This window comes from Balaenoptera musculus, chromosome 16 (genome assembly GCF_009873245.2).
Source record: "Balaenoptera musculus isolate JJ_BM4_2016_0621 chromosome 16, mBalMus1.pri.v3, whole genome shotgun sequence".
NCBI classification, from domain to species: Eukaryota; Metazoa; Chordata; class Mammalia; order Artiodactyla; family Balaenopteridae; genus Balaenoptera; species Balaenoptera musculus.
In genome coordinates this window covers 396994-410777 of record NC_045800.1, presented here as the reverse complement: position 1 = coordinate 410777, position 13784 = coordinate 396994, and the positions used below count along the sequence as shown (strand labels likewise).

Sequence of the window (13784 nt, the reverse complement as noted above, 5' to 3'; positions counted from 1 at the left end):
CCAACACTTGTTATCTCTTGTCTTTTTGATAACAACCATTCTAACAGGTGTGAGATGATATCTCATTTTGATTTTGATTTGCATCTCCCTGATGATTAGTGGTGTTGAGCATCTTTTCATGTACCAGTTAGTTATTTGTATGTCTTCCTGGGAAAATGTCTATTCAGTTCCTCTGCCCATTTTTTTTAAATAGCATCTTTTTTAAAAAAATTATTTATTTATTTATTTATTTATTTATTTATTTATTTATTTATTTATTTGGCTGTGCCGGGTCTTAGTTGCGGCACGCAGGATCTTTAGTTGCAGCATACGGGATCTTTTAGTTGTGGCATGCTAACTCTTAGTTGCAGCACGTAGGATCTAGTTCCCTGACCATTGGGAGCATGGAGTCTTAGCCACTGGGCCACCAGGGAAATCTCTTTCTGCCCATTTTTTAATCAGATTATTTTGTTGCTCTTGAGTTGTGTGAGTTCTTTATCTACTTCGGATATTAACCCCCTATGAGGTAAATGGTTTGCAAATATTTTCTCCCATAGGTTGCCTTTTCATGTTGTTAATTGTTTCTTTTGCTATGCAGAAGCTTTTTAGTTTGATGTAGTTCCATTTATTTGTTTTTTCTTTTGGTGCTTGTGCTTGTGGTGTTATGTCCAAAAAAATCATTGCCAAGACCAATGTCAGGGAGCTTTCCCCCTATGTTTTCTTCTATGATTTCTGTGGTTTTCAGGTCTTATGTTTAATTCTTTAATCCATTATGAGTTAGTTTTTGTGTGCGGTGTAAGATACAGGTCCAGTTTCATTCTTTTGCATGTGGCTGTCCAGTTTTCCCAATATCACTTATTGTAGAGACTGCCCTTTCCCAGTAAGGGTTCTTTGCTCCCTTGTCAAATACTAGTTGACTGTATATGCGTGGTTTTATTTCTGGGCTCTCTATTCTGTTCCATGTGATGGTTTTTATGCCAATACCATACTGGTTTGATTACTAGAGCTGTGTAATACACACACCAGGAAGTGTGATGCCTCCATCTTTGTTCTTTCTCAGGATTGCTTCGGCTATTTGCAGTCTTTTGTGGTTCCATGCAAACTTTTGGGGTTTTTTTTCTATTTCTATGAAAATGCCATAGGAATATTGATAGAAATTGCATTCAGTCTATAGATGGCTTTGGGTAGGATGGACATTTTAACAATATTAATTCTTCTGATCCATGAACACAGGATATCATTCCATTTATTTGTGTCTTCAACTTCTTTCATCAAAGTCTTATTCTTTGCAATGTACAGATTTTTCACCTGCTTGGTTATATTTATTCCTAAATATTTTATTGTTTTTTCTAAATATTCTATTGTTTTTGATGCTATTGTGAGTGTGATTATTTTCTTTATTTCTTTTTTAGATATTTCATTGTTAGTGTATAGAGATGTAACTGATTTATGCATGCTGATTTTGTATCCTGAAATTTTACTGAATTTGTTGTTACTAAAAGATTTTTGGTGGCATCTAAGATTTTCTATATATAAGATCATATCATGTGCAAATAGAGACAATTTTATTTCTTCCCTTCTAGTTTGGTTGCCTTTTATTTCTTTTTCTTGCCTAATTGCTCTGGCTAGAACTTCCAGTGTGTTGGAAAGGAATGATGAGAGTGGGCATCCTTGTCTTGTTCTGAACTTAAAGGAAAAGATTTCAACCTTTCACCATTGAGTATGATGTTAGCTGTGAGCTTGTAATATGTGGCCTTTGTTATGTTGAGGTACATCCCTTCTATACCCAGTTCATTGAGAGTTTTTACCATGAAAGGATGCTGAATTTTGCCAAATGCTTTTTTCTGCTTCTATTGAGATGATAAGATGATTTTTATGTTTTATTCTATTAATATGGTGACTCACATTTACTGATTTGTGTATATTGACCCATTTTTGCACCTTAGGGACAAATCCCCCTTGACCATGGTATATGATCCTTTTAATGTACTTTTGAATTTAGTTTGCTAATATTTTGTTGAGGATTTTTATATCTATATTCATCAGGGATATTGGTCTATAGTTTTCTTGCACTGTTCTTATCTGGCTTTAATGTCAGGGTAATGCTGGCCTCATAAAATGAGTTTGGGAGTGTTCCCTCTTCTTCAATTTTTTGGAAGAATTTGAGAAGGATTGGTATTAATTCTTTAAATACATGTTATTAGAATTCACCAGTGAAATCATCTAGTCCTGGGCTTTTCTTTGTTGGGAGGTTTTTGATTACTGATTCGATCTCCTTACTAGTAATAGTTTGTTCAGATTATTTCTTCGTGATTCAGTCTTGGTAGGTTGTAGGTTTCTAGGAATTCATCCATTTTCTTCTAGGCTATCCAATTTGTTGGCATATAAATAGTGGTCTCTTATGATCCTTTGTGTTTCTGTGGTATCAGGTGTAATGTCTCGTCCCTCATTCCTGATTTTATTTATTTGAGTCCTCTCTTTTTTTCCCTAGTTAGGCTAGCTAAAGGGCCCACAACCAGGACAGAGGTTTGTCTGCCTCTCACCTGACACACAGCTGGGCAAGACTCCTGCCAGGTCCCTTGGTATATGTTGCTGGATCCCACAGCTCCCACAAAGGAAATTTTGTCCACAGATGGATGCCAAATTGTTGTTGAGGGGGATACAGTCTAGGGACAGCCATCTTGCTGACATCCAAGTATTTCATCTTGTATGATGTTGGTCCTTCCCAAATTCTGCAACGTCAGTGCTGTTACAATAAAATTCCAATGTTTTGGGGGTTTTTTTTTAAAATGGGAATGGGGGAACCTATATATATATTTTTTTAAACCTGAAAAATGTGAAAATAATCAAACATTTTTGGGGAAAAAATGGAGGGCAATTTGTCCACCAGGTATGAAAATGCACTCTGGGGAATTCCCTGGCAACCCAGTGGTTAGGACTTGGCGCTTTCACTTCGATCCCAAGTTGGGGAACTAAGATCCCACAAGCCACATGGCTGAGCAAAAAAAAAAAAAGAAAGAAAGAAAGAAAATGCACTCTGAAGCTACCATAATTAAAATAGCACAGTAGCATAGTCTGGACAGAGGGAGAGACACAGAGTGAGAGGAGGGGAGGCCAGCCAGAGCCTGGAGCCCTGGAGAGCTGAGGGCAGAAGGACGAGGGTTCAGGGCAGACAGAGGGTGGGCTCTTCTTTAACAGTGTGGGAGGTGGAGGTGGCTCTCCATCAGGAAGGAGACAAAACTGGATCCCTGCAGCGCACCAGCTCAAAGATACAACCCACAGGGATTAGAGCTAGATGCTTTAAAATTATAAAAGTATTGGAAAAAGCAGAAGTAAGCTGTTTTTATTGTCTTGGGCTAGGGAAGGTCCTCATAAGAAGCCAATAAAAAAATGATCCAATTTCACAAATTAAACATTAGAATTTTTGAATGTCAAAAGACATGAAAAAGTTGAAACATAAGTGACAGAACATACGTGTGACACACAGACCAGGGATCAGCCCCTTCATGTGCCACGGGTGCACTCAAAACAGGCAACAGCTCGGCAGACAAATTAGCAAAGTCCATGAATGGGCAGAAAGAGGAAAATTTAAAACAGCGAATAGAGATGAACAGATGCTTGGTCTCGTTCACGGTCACAGAAATGCAGGTTAGCACGAGACACTGAGCTTGGGGAAGCTGCAGAGGCCGCGAGCTGGAAGGGGGAGGGGTTTGACCCCCCCCCCCACGTGCACAGACACACACACAGCTGGGCCGGTCACTCACGAGGGGAGCTCCTCAGCAGCTCCAAAAACTGCAGACGGAACGGACGTCGCCCAGGTTGATCCCCCACTTGCGGGGCCTGAGCCTTCCTGGACATACTGTGGGTGCACAAAGACGTCCACGTGAGGACGGCCACTGCAGCGCTGGTCACAACAGCAAAACGCAGGAACTGCCCTGAGTGGCGAGGGGTGGACCCCCACGTGCCCAGCTCCTGAGAGAGACGTTGGCAGGGAGGTGGGTCAGGAGGGCGCGTCTCAGCCAGGCGGCCAGTGGAAACCAGACAGCCCGAGAACAGCAGCAAGAGCCGGTGGTCCCAGACCTCCCCACAGACCGGGAAGGTGGGGTCTGAGGGTCATGTGAGGAGGCCAGGCAAGACGTCCCTGACAGGTCACGAGGCTGCCCAGGGAGAGGGCCAGGACCCCACCACTCAGCCTTGCTGAGTCTGGCCCTGGCTAGGTGTTGACCCCGGACCGGCGTGGGCCCAGGGCTGGAGGTGGGGGACTCACTGGTTGGAGTGGGGGGAGCACCGGGGCAGGGAGGTGGGGAGAGCCGGCCTCTGGGGGCCCGGCCTCTACTCCTGAGCTGTGTGACCCACCTCTCTGGAGCCACACGGCCCAGGGCCCTCACAGCTCCTCCTGGCCCAGCTGTGTGGCCCCGGGCAGGTTCCTGAACCTCTCTGGTCTCAGCGTCCTGGCAGTGAAGCGGGGATGATGAGGCCCCACGTGCGCGGTCCTGGGACGAGGCGAGAAGGCCAGGTGGTGCTGGAGGACACCTGGCCACGGGGATCGGCAGGACCCGGGGGCCGAGGCCTTCCCTGTGAGCCTGTCCCGGCGGGCATGGGGAGAAGAGCCCCACGCACACAGGGGAAAACCCTGACTTCCAGACTGCAAGAAACCTGCCTTTCCTCCTCCTCAAATCGGTTTTTGAAGCATACACCTGAAAAAGAAAAGGCTGGCCCTTTGAAGACAGGGCAGGCGCCAGGCGAGGGCCTGTGCCGGGGAGGTGGGCTGGGGCTGGTGCGGCGGGGCCGGCACAGACCGCAGGCCCGAGAGCACGGGGGCGGCTCGGGGCCGCGGGGATCGCCGCGCTGGGGGCAGGGGAGGCGGCCCTGTAAGGAGCAGGTGCTCCTGGCCCCGAGGGGCGGCGGCCGCCTGGGGACGTGCCGCCCCGGGAGGCTGCGAGGCCCTGCCCCGCGCCCAGCCGGCTCTCTGGTGCCGCCGCAGGCTCACATCTACTCCCTGGGGGCCACGCTGAAGGCAGCCCTCGACTATGTGACGGAGCCCGAGCCCCAGCCCAGGCTGAGCCGGGAGCTGGAAGCGCTGCTGGGCCAGATGCAGGCCGAGGACCCCGGGGACCGGCCCGACCTGCAGGTAAGCGCGAAGGCAGCCCCCGCTTCCCGCGGGCGCGGCCCGGAGCCCCACGCGCCCCCGGCCAGCGCGCACGCACAGCCGGCACGCACACGCGGGCCCCCGCCCGCCCGACCCCCGGGCTCCCGGCTTCTTTACATTTTTGCGACGAACGGCGTGCATTATGACTGTCACGGGCAGGACAGAATCCGCTGGTTTCACGAAGCAGATTCTGCCCCGCGGGGATCACCAAGCCCAGGACGCCCCGCTTCGCGATCCCGGCGCCTAGAGCGGTGGGGGGGCGGCGGGGGCCGGGGGGCGGGGCTGAGCGCTGGCCCCGGTCACAGACCATCATCGCGCTGTGCGAGGAGAAGATGCAGCTCGCGTCCTCCTGCCGCCTGTGCCAGAGCCTCTCGGCCGCCGGGAGGAGGGTGCTTTCCATCGAGTCCTTCGCGGCGTTTCAAGGTAAGCGCACAGGTGGGCGAGCCGCACACGCGCCCAGGCATGTGCACGCCCTCACGCATGCACACATGGGTGTGCACAAGCATTACCACGCTCACGTACACACACGTTCGCGCCGGCGTACTCACCGTGCAGGCCACCCACGCTGACATGCACGCGGATGCAGACAGGTCACACGTGCTCCCACAGCACACATGGAAACATACACGCATGTGCAAACTCGGACACACCTATTTAGACTATTAAGTCACACAGCAAGCACACCCCCGTGCACACGCAGCACACGCCCACAGTTTCCCACACGCACAAACACGTCTGCACACGTGCACACACTCACCCGCTCTGACCCACAGTTGGAGGTGAGAGGCAGGTCATGTGGGAAGTGCCTGCCCTCAGGACTGGTCACCTCTGTCCTCTTCTGTGGGCGTTGGGGACACTGGGGACATGGACGCAGCACCGCCTGTCTGGTGGCCACTTACTTCCCGGCCACACAAGCTGTTGCTGAAGCATCTGGATTTTCATGGCTCACAAGGCATAATCTCGGGTGGCACTTTGAACAAATGCCAGCGTCTGCTCTGCGCTGTGCTCGCAGCAGGGAGCCTGGAGGGTCCTGAGGGGAGGTGTGGAGCCTCTGGGGGCAGCAGGGCCCCTCCCCCAGCCAAGTGAGCGGCATTTCCCACCAAGTTGGCATTTGTGACACTGCAACACCAGGCCCGCTGGCGGCTCTAACATCAGGGAGGGCGTTAACACTGAGAGAGGCTCCGTCGAGGGGGCTGCAGGCCACGGGGAGGGGAGGGCGTGTGTCTCTAGAGGGGTTCACACAGACACGTGTGTGTGGAAGATTGTACGTCAGGACGAGCTGGGGCTGCTGCCAGATTTAATTTATTCCTTTGGGGAGTATCACTTGTGTAATTGTAATAGCAAAACGATATGCTCTTTGGATGAGCTAATTAGGCCTTAGGAAACCCTTCGGGAAGCTCATCCTGGGCTGGGCGGCGGGGGCACGGGGAGCCTTCGGAGACTCGTTACTTAGCCAAGATGGTGTGATTAAGGAAGCAGATGAGGACGTTTCTGGGCCAGTCCTGAGGGAAGGGGTGGGGGGCCTGGGAGGCCCCGTGCTCTCTGTGATGGGTGGGGTCCAGGGGTCCTGCAGGAGTGGGTGCCTTGGTGGCCGTGAGCGCGGGGATTGCAGCGGGAGGCCCATCCTGGCCGTGGCTCTCGGCTGTAATCACGTCTTGCTTTTGCCCAGATGTCAGTGAGATCACCTGGAGGGAGAGACTGGCTCCAAAAAGCGTGGGGCCCAAGAGGCAGCCAGGGGACCGCTCCGCGGACCCAGCGGCCCTGCCTGCCCTGGAGAGCCGGCCCCCGAGCCCTGCCGGAGAAGGCCTGGAGCACCCGGGGACCCCGCCCTCCAAGGCTCTGCTGTCAGCCCCTGTGAAAAACGGAGAAAGCCCGGGCCAGGAGGGGCTGGTCCCCGAGAGGCTGGCCTGCCTCCTCCTGGACGCCCAGCGGCCCCTGGGGGACCCGGACAGAGGCTTCCTGGAGAGGAGCCGCCTGAGGAAGGTGCAGACGCTGCCCCGGCTGCCGCCCTGCGGCCCCGAGGCCGGCACCCTCTGCCTGTCGCTGACCAGCACGAAAACCCAGCCGCCGGCACCAGAATTCTTCCCTCCAGACCCCAGGAAGCCCTTTCTGGAGGGGAAAAATGGCCTTACCAGCTTCCAGGCACAGCCCGAATCCAGACTGTGGCCGGAGCGAGACGCCGAGCTCCGGCGCGGCGGGGACAGGGGGGCGCGTGGCCGGGGCCCCGCGGAGGAAAGCCCCCCGCCCGGTTCCAAGGGCCCTCGCGATGCCGGCAGAGACCCAGGGGCTCCCGAGCCTGATGACGGGACTGCGGACAGAGCCGGGGAGCCGGGCGGAGCAGCCCTGGAGCAGGTGGGTGACTGTGTCCCGCGGGGCCCGGGAGGGACCTGCGTGCACACGCACCCGCATGCACATGCACCCACGCACGCGCGCCCTCCGCAGGCTTGGGTTCTTGAGTAAGAAGTAAGTCGCTCCCCTAAGGTGGGTCCCTGTGAGCGTCTTGGGACGAAGTCCCCTGGTGTTGGGTGGCCCCGACACACGTGCGTCTGTGGGGCAGTGCCGACTCCACCAGCTTCATTCCCACCATGCTTTGCTGACCCAGAGGTCAAAGGAGGGCAGGCTCTGAGTTACATTTTTATTCATATCCTGATAAGCAAGCACCTGAGGGTAATTTACCTGAAAAATAGGGTTACTTTAAAATGAAAGTCCATCCTAGGGACTGACACGTGCGCTGACACGTGCTCGATGCCCACGTGCTCAATGCCCACGCGCTGTCCGCTCAGCCCACACCATCTCCACTGGCCTCCCCATGTCCACCCACACGACCACACTCGTGTACACAGAGCGCCCAGGCACCGAGGTAAAAACCTCAGGCCTGAGCCCAGGGCTCTGCTCGCCTTCAAATGCCCACCAGCCTCACAGACAGCCCACCTCCCGGATGGGTAAACTGAGGCTTGGGGCCGCCATGAGGAGGGTGGGCGGTCGCTGAAGGGCACAGCTGATTGGGAGCCCAGCCATGGTCTTCACCACCAGGCTTCCCTGCCCCAAAGGCTCAAGGGATCAGGGCCCACCAGACCTCGGCCCCCACACAGGTCACAACCCGTCAGGTGTCAGGGCTGGTCCAGAGTCAGGGACCCAGATCTCCTCTGGAGAGCACGTCCTGGGTGCAAAGCTGGCTGCTCCAACCCCACATGTAGCAGGAGGCCTGGGGGGCCCTGTGCCCCAGAACCTGGGCCGCTGGCCAGGCACAGGCTGGATGAGGCAGGGAGGGAAGTCTCAGGACCGAGACAGCTACACCCTGGGCGCGGAGGGGGGTCCAGGAGGGGTGAAGACACTGCCTCTGGAACCTTCCTCTGAACAAGCACTTCTGTGTCCAAGCGGGCGGTTGTACTCCCAGCTCTTCCCGTGGCCGCAAAGCAGAGAACTCCCTTCCAGCTGAACTCATTCTTCTGACTCTGGGACTTTAATGGCGGGGGGGGGCGGGCGGTGCGAGGGAAGGGGGACCCATAACATAAAATTTACCATCTTAACCATTTCAAGTGTACAGGACAGTGGCATTAGGTACATTCACACTGTTGTGCAACCATGACCATTATCCATTCCTGGAACTTTCTCAACATCCCAGACTGAAACTATGTCCCCATTAAACACCCCATCCCCTCCCCCCGGCCCTGATAACCTCTAATCTACTTTCTGTCTCTATGGGTGTGACTACTCTTAGTCTTTGATATAAGAGGAATCATACAGTGTTTGTCCCTTTGTGACTAGCTTATCTCACTGACCAGAGTGTCCTCAGGCTTCATCTATGTTGTAGCTGTGTCAGAATTCCCTTCCTTTTTAAGGCTGAATAACATCCATCGTGTGGATGGACCACGTAATGCTTATCCATCCATCCACCGATGGCACTTGGGTTGCTTGCACGTGTTAGCTCTCGTGAATCATGCTGCTTTGAACATGGGTGTGCAAATGCGTCTTCAAGACCCTGCTTTTAAGTGGAATTGCTGGGGCAGGTGGTAATCCTGCGTCTGATTCTTTGAGGAGCCTCTGTGCTGTTTTCCACGTCGTTGCACCATTTTACGCTCCCACCAGCCGTGCACAGGTGCTGGTTTCTCCACGTGCACCCCCAGCACCTGCAGTGCTGACGTGGGGACTCTCCCAGCCCGTCCTGCCAGGAGTGCACTGCGTGGGGCAGACCCCGCGTGTCTGAGGTGGTCCTTGCCCTGTCGCCTTCCTCCGTGCATCCCTCTGAGGTGCCCACACACTGAATGTGGCTCCTCCCCCTGCCCCCCCAGGGCGTCTCCCTGCAGGACCTCCTGTCTAAGCTGGGCCGGCCCTTCAAGGAGTACGAGCTCTGGGCTCTGTCCCACGCATGCCTCAGCACCCTGCGGACGCACGGCCAGCACCCAGGTGACGCCCTCCCATGGGTCCTCGTCCAGCCCGCCAACCCCCAGCATGTCCGGGCCAGGACCCAGGGCCACACGGGACCTCTGTCGCCTGTGCAGGCTGTGTGGACAGCCTGGGGCCGGGTGGCAGTGTCCACCCTGTGAGCCGGGGGCGGCCTGGGGGTATCCACTCTGGTCTCAGGACCAAGGGGGTCAGAGGGCAGCTTAAAACGTGGACCTCCTCCTGCTGAGGAGGGGCAGGAGCTGTGCGGGGGCCCTGGCCCACACCCTCTCAGCAGGGGCGACGCTGTCCCCAAGGAGACGAAGATTGGCTGGGGTGGGGGGGGGGGGGGTCCTCGGACGTTAGACTGGTTTGTGGCCCCTGGAGCTCAGCCCTACCAGGTAGAGTGACTGGTCTCCGGCCCCACGGTGGTTCTACCAGGGCAGGGGCGCTGCTCTCTGGCCTCCCTCGGGTCCTGTGAGCCTCAGGCCTGTGGGTACAAACGCTGGCACCCAGCCTCCCCCGGGACCCCTCCCAGGGCCGCACTCGGCGGGTGGGTCACGTCCCTCTGTCCCCCTCCTCTTCCCGCAGCTCCTGTGCCCCAGGCAGCTGGGAGGCTGGTCCGGGGGTGGTGGGGCTGGCTGGAATGGCCCTTCCGTGGCCTGTCGCCCGGGCATCTGGGAAAGGGAGCCAGCAATTGGCCCCTGTGCTGTGTCCAGCAAGGGCCCCGGCGTCCCCGCACTCCCTGGGTGGCTTGGGAGCCCGTGGGGTGGCTGAGAGAGGGGGCTGCCCCACGACCGTGGCTCTGCCGGCCCTGAGGGGGACCAGGTCCCCCAGTGAGTCTACAGCCGCCCTGACCCTCGCCTTCCCTTGCAGCCTACCTGTGTCTGGACTCCGTGCTGGTGGCCGAGGATGGAGCTGTGCTTTTCGGGCCACCTCCCGCCAGCGGTGCGTAAGTGGGCCCCCCCGGGGGCTGCGCTCTGGTTCCAACAGCCAAGGCTGAAGGAAAGCTCAGTGGGTTTGGGGTTTTCTCTCTCAGGTGCTTACAACTCGTTCTTTCTGGCTCCCGAGGTCGCAGAGCAAAAGCTGATGACTGAAAAGGTACCTGGGCCCTCCCCACCCCTTCCCGTGGCCCCCTACCCCCCTCCGTGGTGCCCACGCCCTCCGTCCAGAGAGCCTGAGAGGGGGAGGGGGTGGGGAGAGGATGGGCCCAGCATCAGGACTCAGCGGAGTCAAGGCGACCCCCCCCCAACGCAGCCCCTGCGTCCAGAGCCCGGCTCTGCAGGGGCCTCCCGGAGGGTGACAGGGGTGACATCTGAGCCTGGACTTCAGCTCCAGGCAGCGCTCACAAGACCCCACGGCTGAACTTTCAGGGATGTGTGCCAGATGCTTGTCAAACACAGCTTCAATTGTACAGACTTAATATCAGGTAAATTATATTCAGAACCAAGGTAGAACTTCTGCTTTCGGGGACGTGGGGGAGACGTAAGTTCCCTGCCCCCCAACAAAGCACGCCGTTCTGAAAGCTGGCGTGTGAGGACAGGAAGGCCAGGGCCCTGGGCCCGGGGAGCGACGGTCCTAAGAGTCCCGGGTGTCCTTCCTGCCTCACACGTGAAGGATGAGGAAGCACATCTGGGAAACACCAGCGGACACAGCAGAAGCCCAGTGGAAGCCCTCATGCTGAAGCCGGAGCACCAGGACAAAGGGAGGGCGGCCCACCCAGGCCAGGTGCTGTCGGAAAAGGCTGAGCATCCAGCCTGTGACGAGGACCCCTGCCCATCAGTGAGACGTGCCCCTCCCGGGGTGGGAGTGTCAGTCAGAGGAGGCCTCAGGAAGAGTTGGGACTTTCACCATCACCCAGCAGTGACAAGGCAACCTCCCCTCAAAAAAAAAAAAAAAATCACTAAAAATGAAATACTTAGATGTAAGTCTAACAAAGCATGTACAGGACTCGTATGCTGAAAACTAAAAAAGAGGTAAAGTCTCAACTCAGTAATCTAAGCACCCACCTCAAGAACCAAGAAAAAGAAGAGTGAAATAGACCCGAAGCAGTGAAGCTGAGAGCAGGACTCAATGAAATGAAAACAGAAAAACAGTAGAGAAAACCAATGAAATGAAGGGCTGGTTCTTGGAAGAGACCAGTAATATTAACAAACTTCTAGCAAAACTGACAAAGCAAAAAGAAGGAAGACACAAATTACCAATGTCAGGAATGACTCAGGGGACATCCCTGCAGACCCTGCAGACATCAAAAGGATAATGGAATACCACAAACAACTCCCTGCACGTAAATTCAATGACTTAGATGAAATGGACCAAATCTTCAAAAAACATAAACTACAACTCACCCAAGATGAAACAGACCTTTGAATAGCTCCATAACTGTTGAGGAGATTGAATTTGTAATTTTTAAACTCTCAAAAATAAATCTCTAGGCCAAGATGTTTTCACTGGGGTGGTATACCAAATGTTTAAAGAAGAATTAATACCAATTCTACACAGTCTTTTCCAGAAAACAGAAGTGAACACTTCCCAATCCATTTGATGAAGCCTAATATTACCCTGATACCAAAACCAGATAAAGATAGTACAAAAAATATGTATATAGGTCAATATCCCTCATGAATATAAAGGCAAAAATCCTTAACAAAATATATGCAAATAGAATTCACTAAGATATAAAAACAATTATACACCATAAACAAGTGGGGGTTATTCCAGGGACATAAGGCTGGTTCAGTATTTGAAAACCAATCAGTATAGTCCAACATATTAACCAGCTAAAGAAGAAAAATCCCATGATCACATTAATTGATGCAGAAAAAGCATTTGACAAAATTTAACACCCATTTATTAAAAAAAAAAAAACTCAGAAAAATAGAAATAGAAGAAACTTCCTCAACTTAATAAAGATCATCTACCAAAAAAACTGTACAGTTAACATCATACTTAGTGGAAAGACTAAATGCTTTCCCCCTAAGATAAAGAACAAAGCAAGGATGCCCACTCTCACCACCCTATTCAACATTGTACTGGAAGTTCTAGCCACTACAATAAGGCAAGAAAAACAGGTAAAAAGCATAAAGGCCAGGAAGGAAGAAATAATACTGTTTGCAGACGACATAACTGTCGACATAGAAAATTCCAAGGAATTCCAAAGAATCTACCAAAAAAAGCCTCCCAGAACTTAGAATTGAGTTTTGAAAGGTCACAGGATATAAGATAAACATTCAAAAATCAATTGTATTTCTATATACTAGCAATGAACATGTGGACACCAAAATTAAAAACACAGTACATTTACAATCACTCCCAAAAAAATGAAATACTTAGATGTGAATCTAACAAAGCATGTACAGAACTTATATGCTAAAGACTACAAAGGGCTGATGAAAAAAATATATCAAAGAAAATCTTTGGAATGGAGGGCTAGGCAAAAAGCTTTTATACTTGACACCAAAAGCACTATCCATAAAGTTTTCCACAAAAGGAAAAATGGATAAATTGAACTTCATCAAAATTTAAAACTGGCCAAGTGGCATTTATTCCATGTATGGATTGCTGACTCAACAATTGAAAGTCAATGTAATACATCACATGGACTAAAGAAGAAAAATCATAACAATAGGTGCTAAGCTTTTGACAAAATTTAGCACCCATTCATAATAAAAACTCTCAGCAAACTTGGAATAGAGGGAAATTTCCTCAACTTGATAAAGAATATCTACAAAAAAGCCAACAGGTAGCATAAGTAATGGTGAGAAACTAGATGCTTTCCCCCTAAGACTGGGAAAAAGGCAAGAATGTCCCCTCTCATCACTCCTATTCAACATCGTATTGGAAGTCCTAGCTAATGCAGTAAGACAAGAAAAGAAAAGAAAATGGATGTAGATTGAGAAGGAAGAAATAAGACTGTCTTTGTTCACAGGTGACATGATTGTCTAAGTAGGAAATCCCAAAGTATCAACAAATCTCCTGGAACTAATAAGCAGTTGTAGCAAGATTGTAGATAGAAGATTAAAATACAAATGTCAATTGCTTTCCTGTTTACCAGCAATGAACAATTGGAATGTGAAATTAAAAATACAATACCAGGGCTTCCCTGGTGGCGCAGTGGTTAAGAATCCGCCTGCCAGTGCAGGGGATATGGGTTCGAGCCCTGGTCCGGGAAGATCCCACATGCCGTGGAGCAACTAAGCCCGTGTGCCACAACTACTGAGCCCGCATGCTATAACTACTGAAGCCCACGCACCTAGAGCCTGTGCTCTGCAAC

The 13784-nt window shown here is 52.3% G+C and overlaps 1 protein-coding gene across 2 annotated transcripts in view; it reads left to right on the top strand.

Moving 5' to 3' along the window:
• Positions 1-13784, top strand: part of KNDC1 (kinase non-catalytic C-lobe domain containing 1) — a 56993-nt gene that overhangs the window by 15166 nt on the left and 28043 nt on the right. For both annotated transcript variants that reach the window (XM_036829638.1, XM_036829639.1), the window contains exons 4-9: positions 4964-5110; positions 5434-5551; positions 6798-7480; positions 9421-9535; positions 10388-10459; positions 10551-10612. In XM_036829638.1, coding sequence (XP_036685533.1) covers positions 4964-5110; positions 5434-5551; positions 6798-7480; positions 9421-9535; positions 10388-10459; positions 10551-10612 — 1197 coding nt within the window. The remainder of the gene's footprint in view (positions 1-4963; positions 5111-5433; positions 5552-6797; positions 7481-9420; positions 9536-10387; positions 10460-10550; positions 10613-13784) is intronic.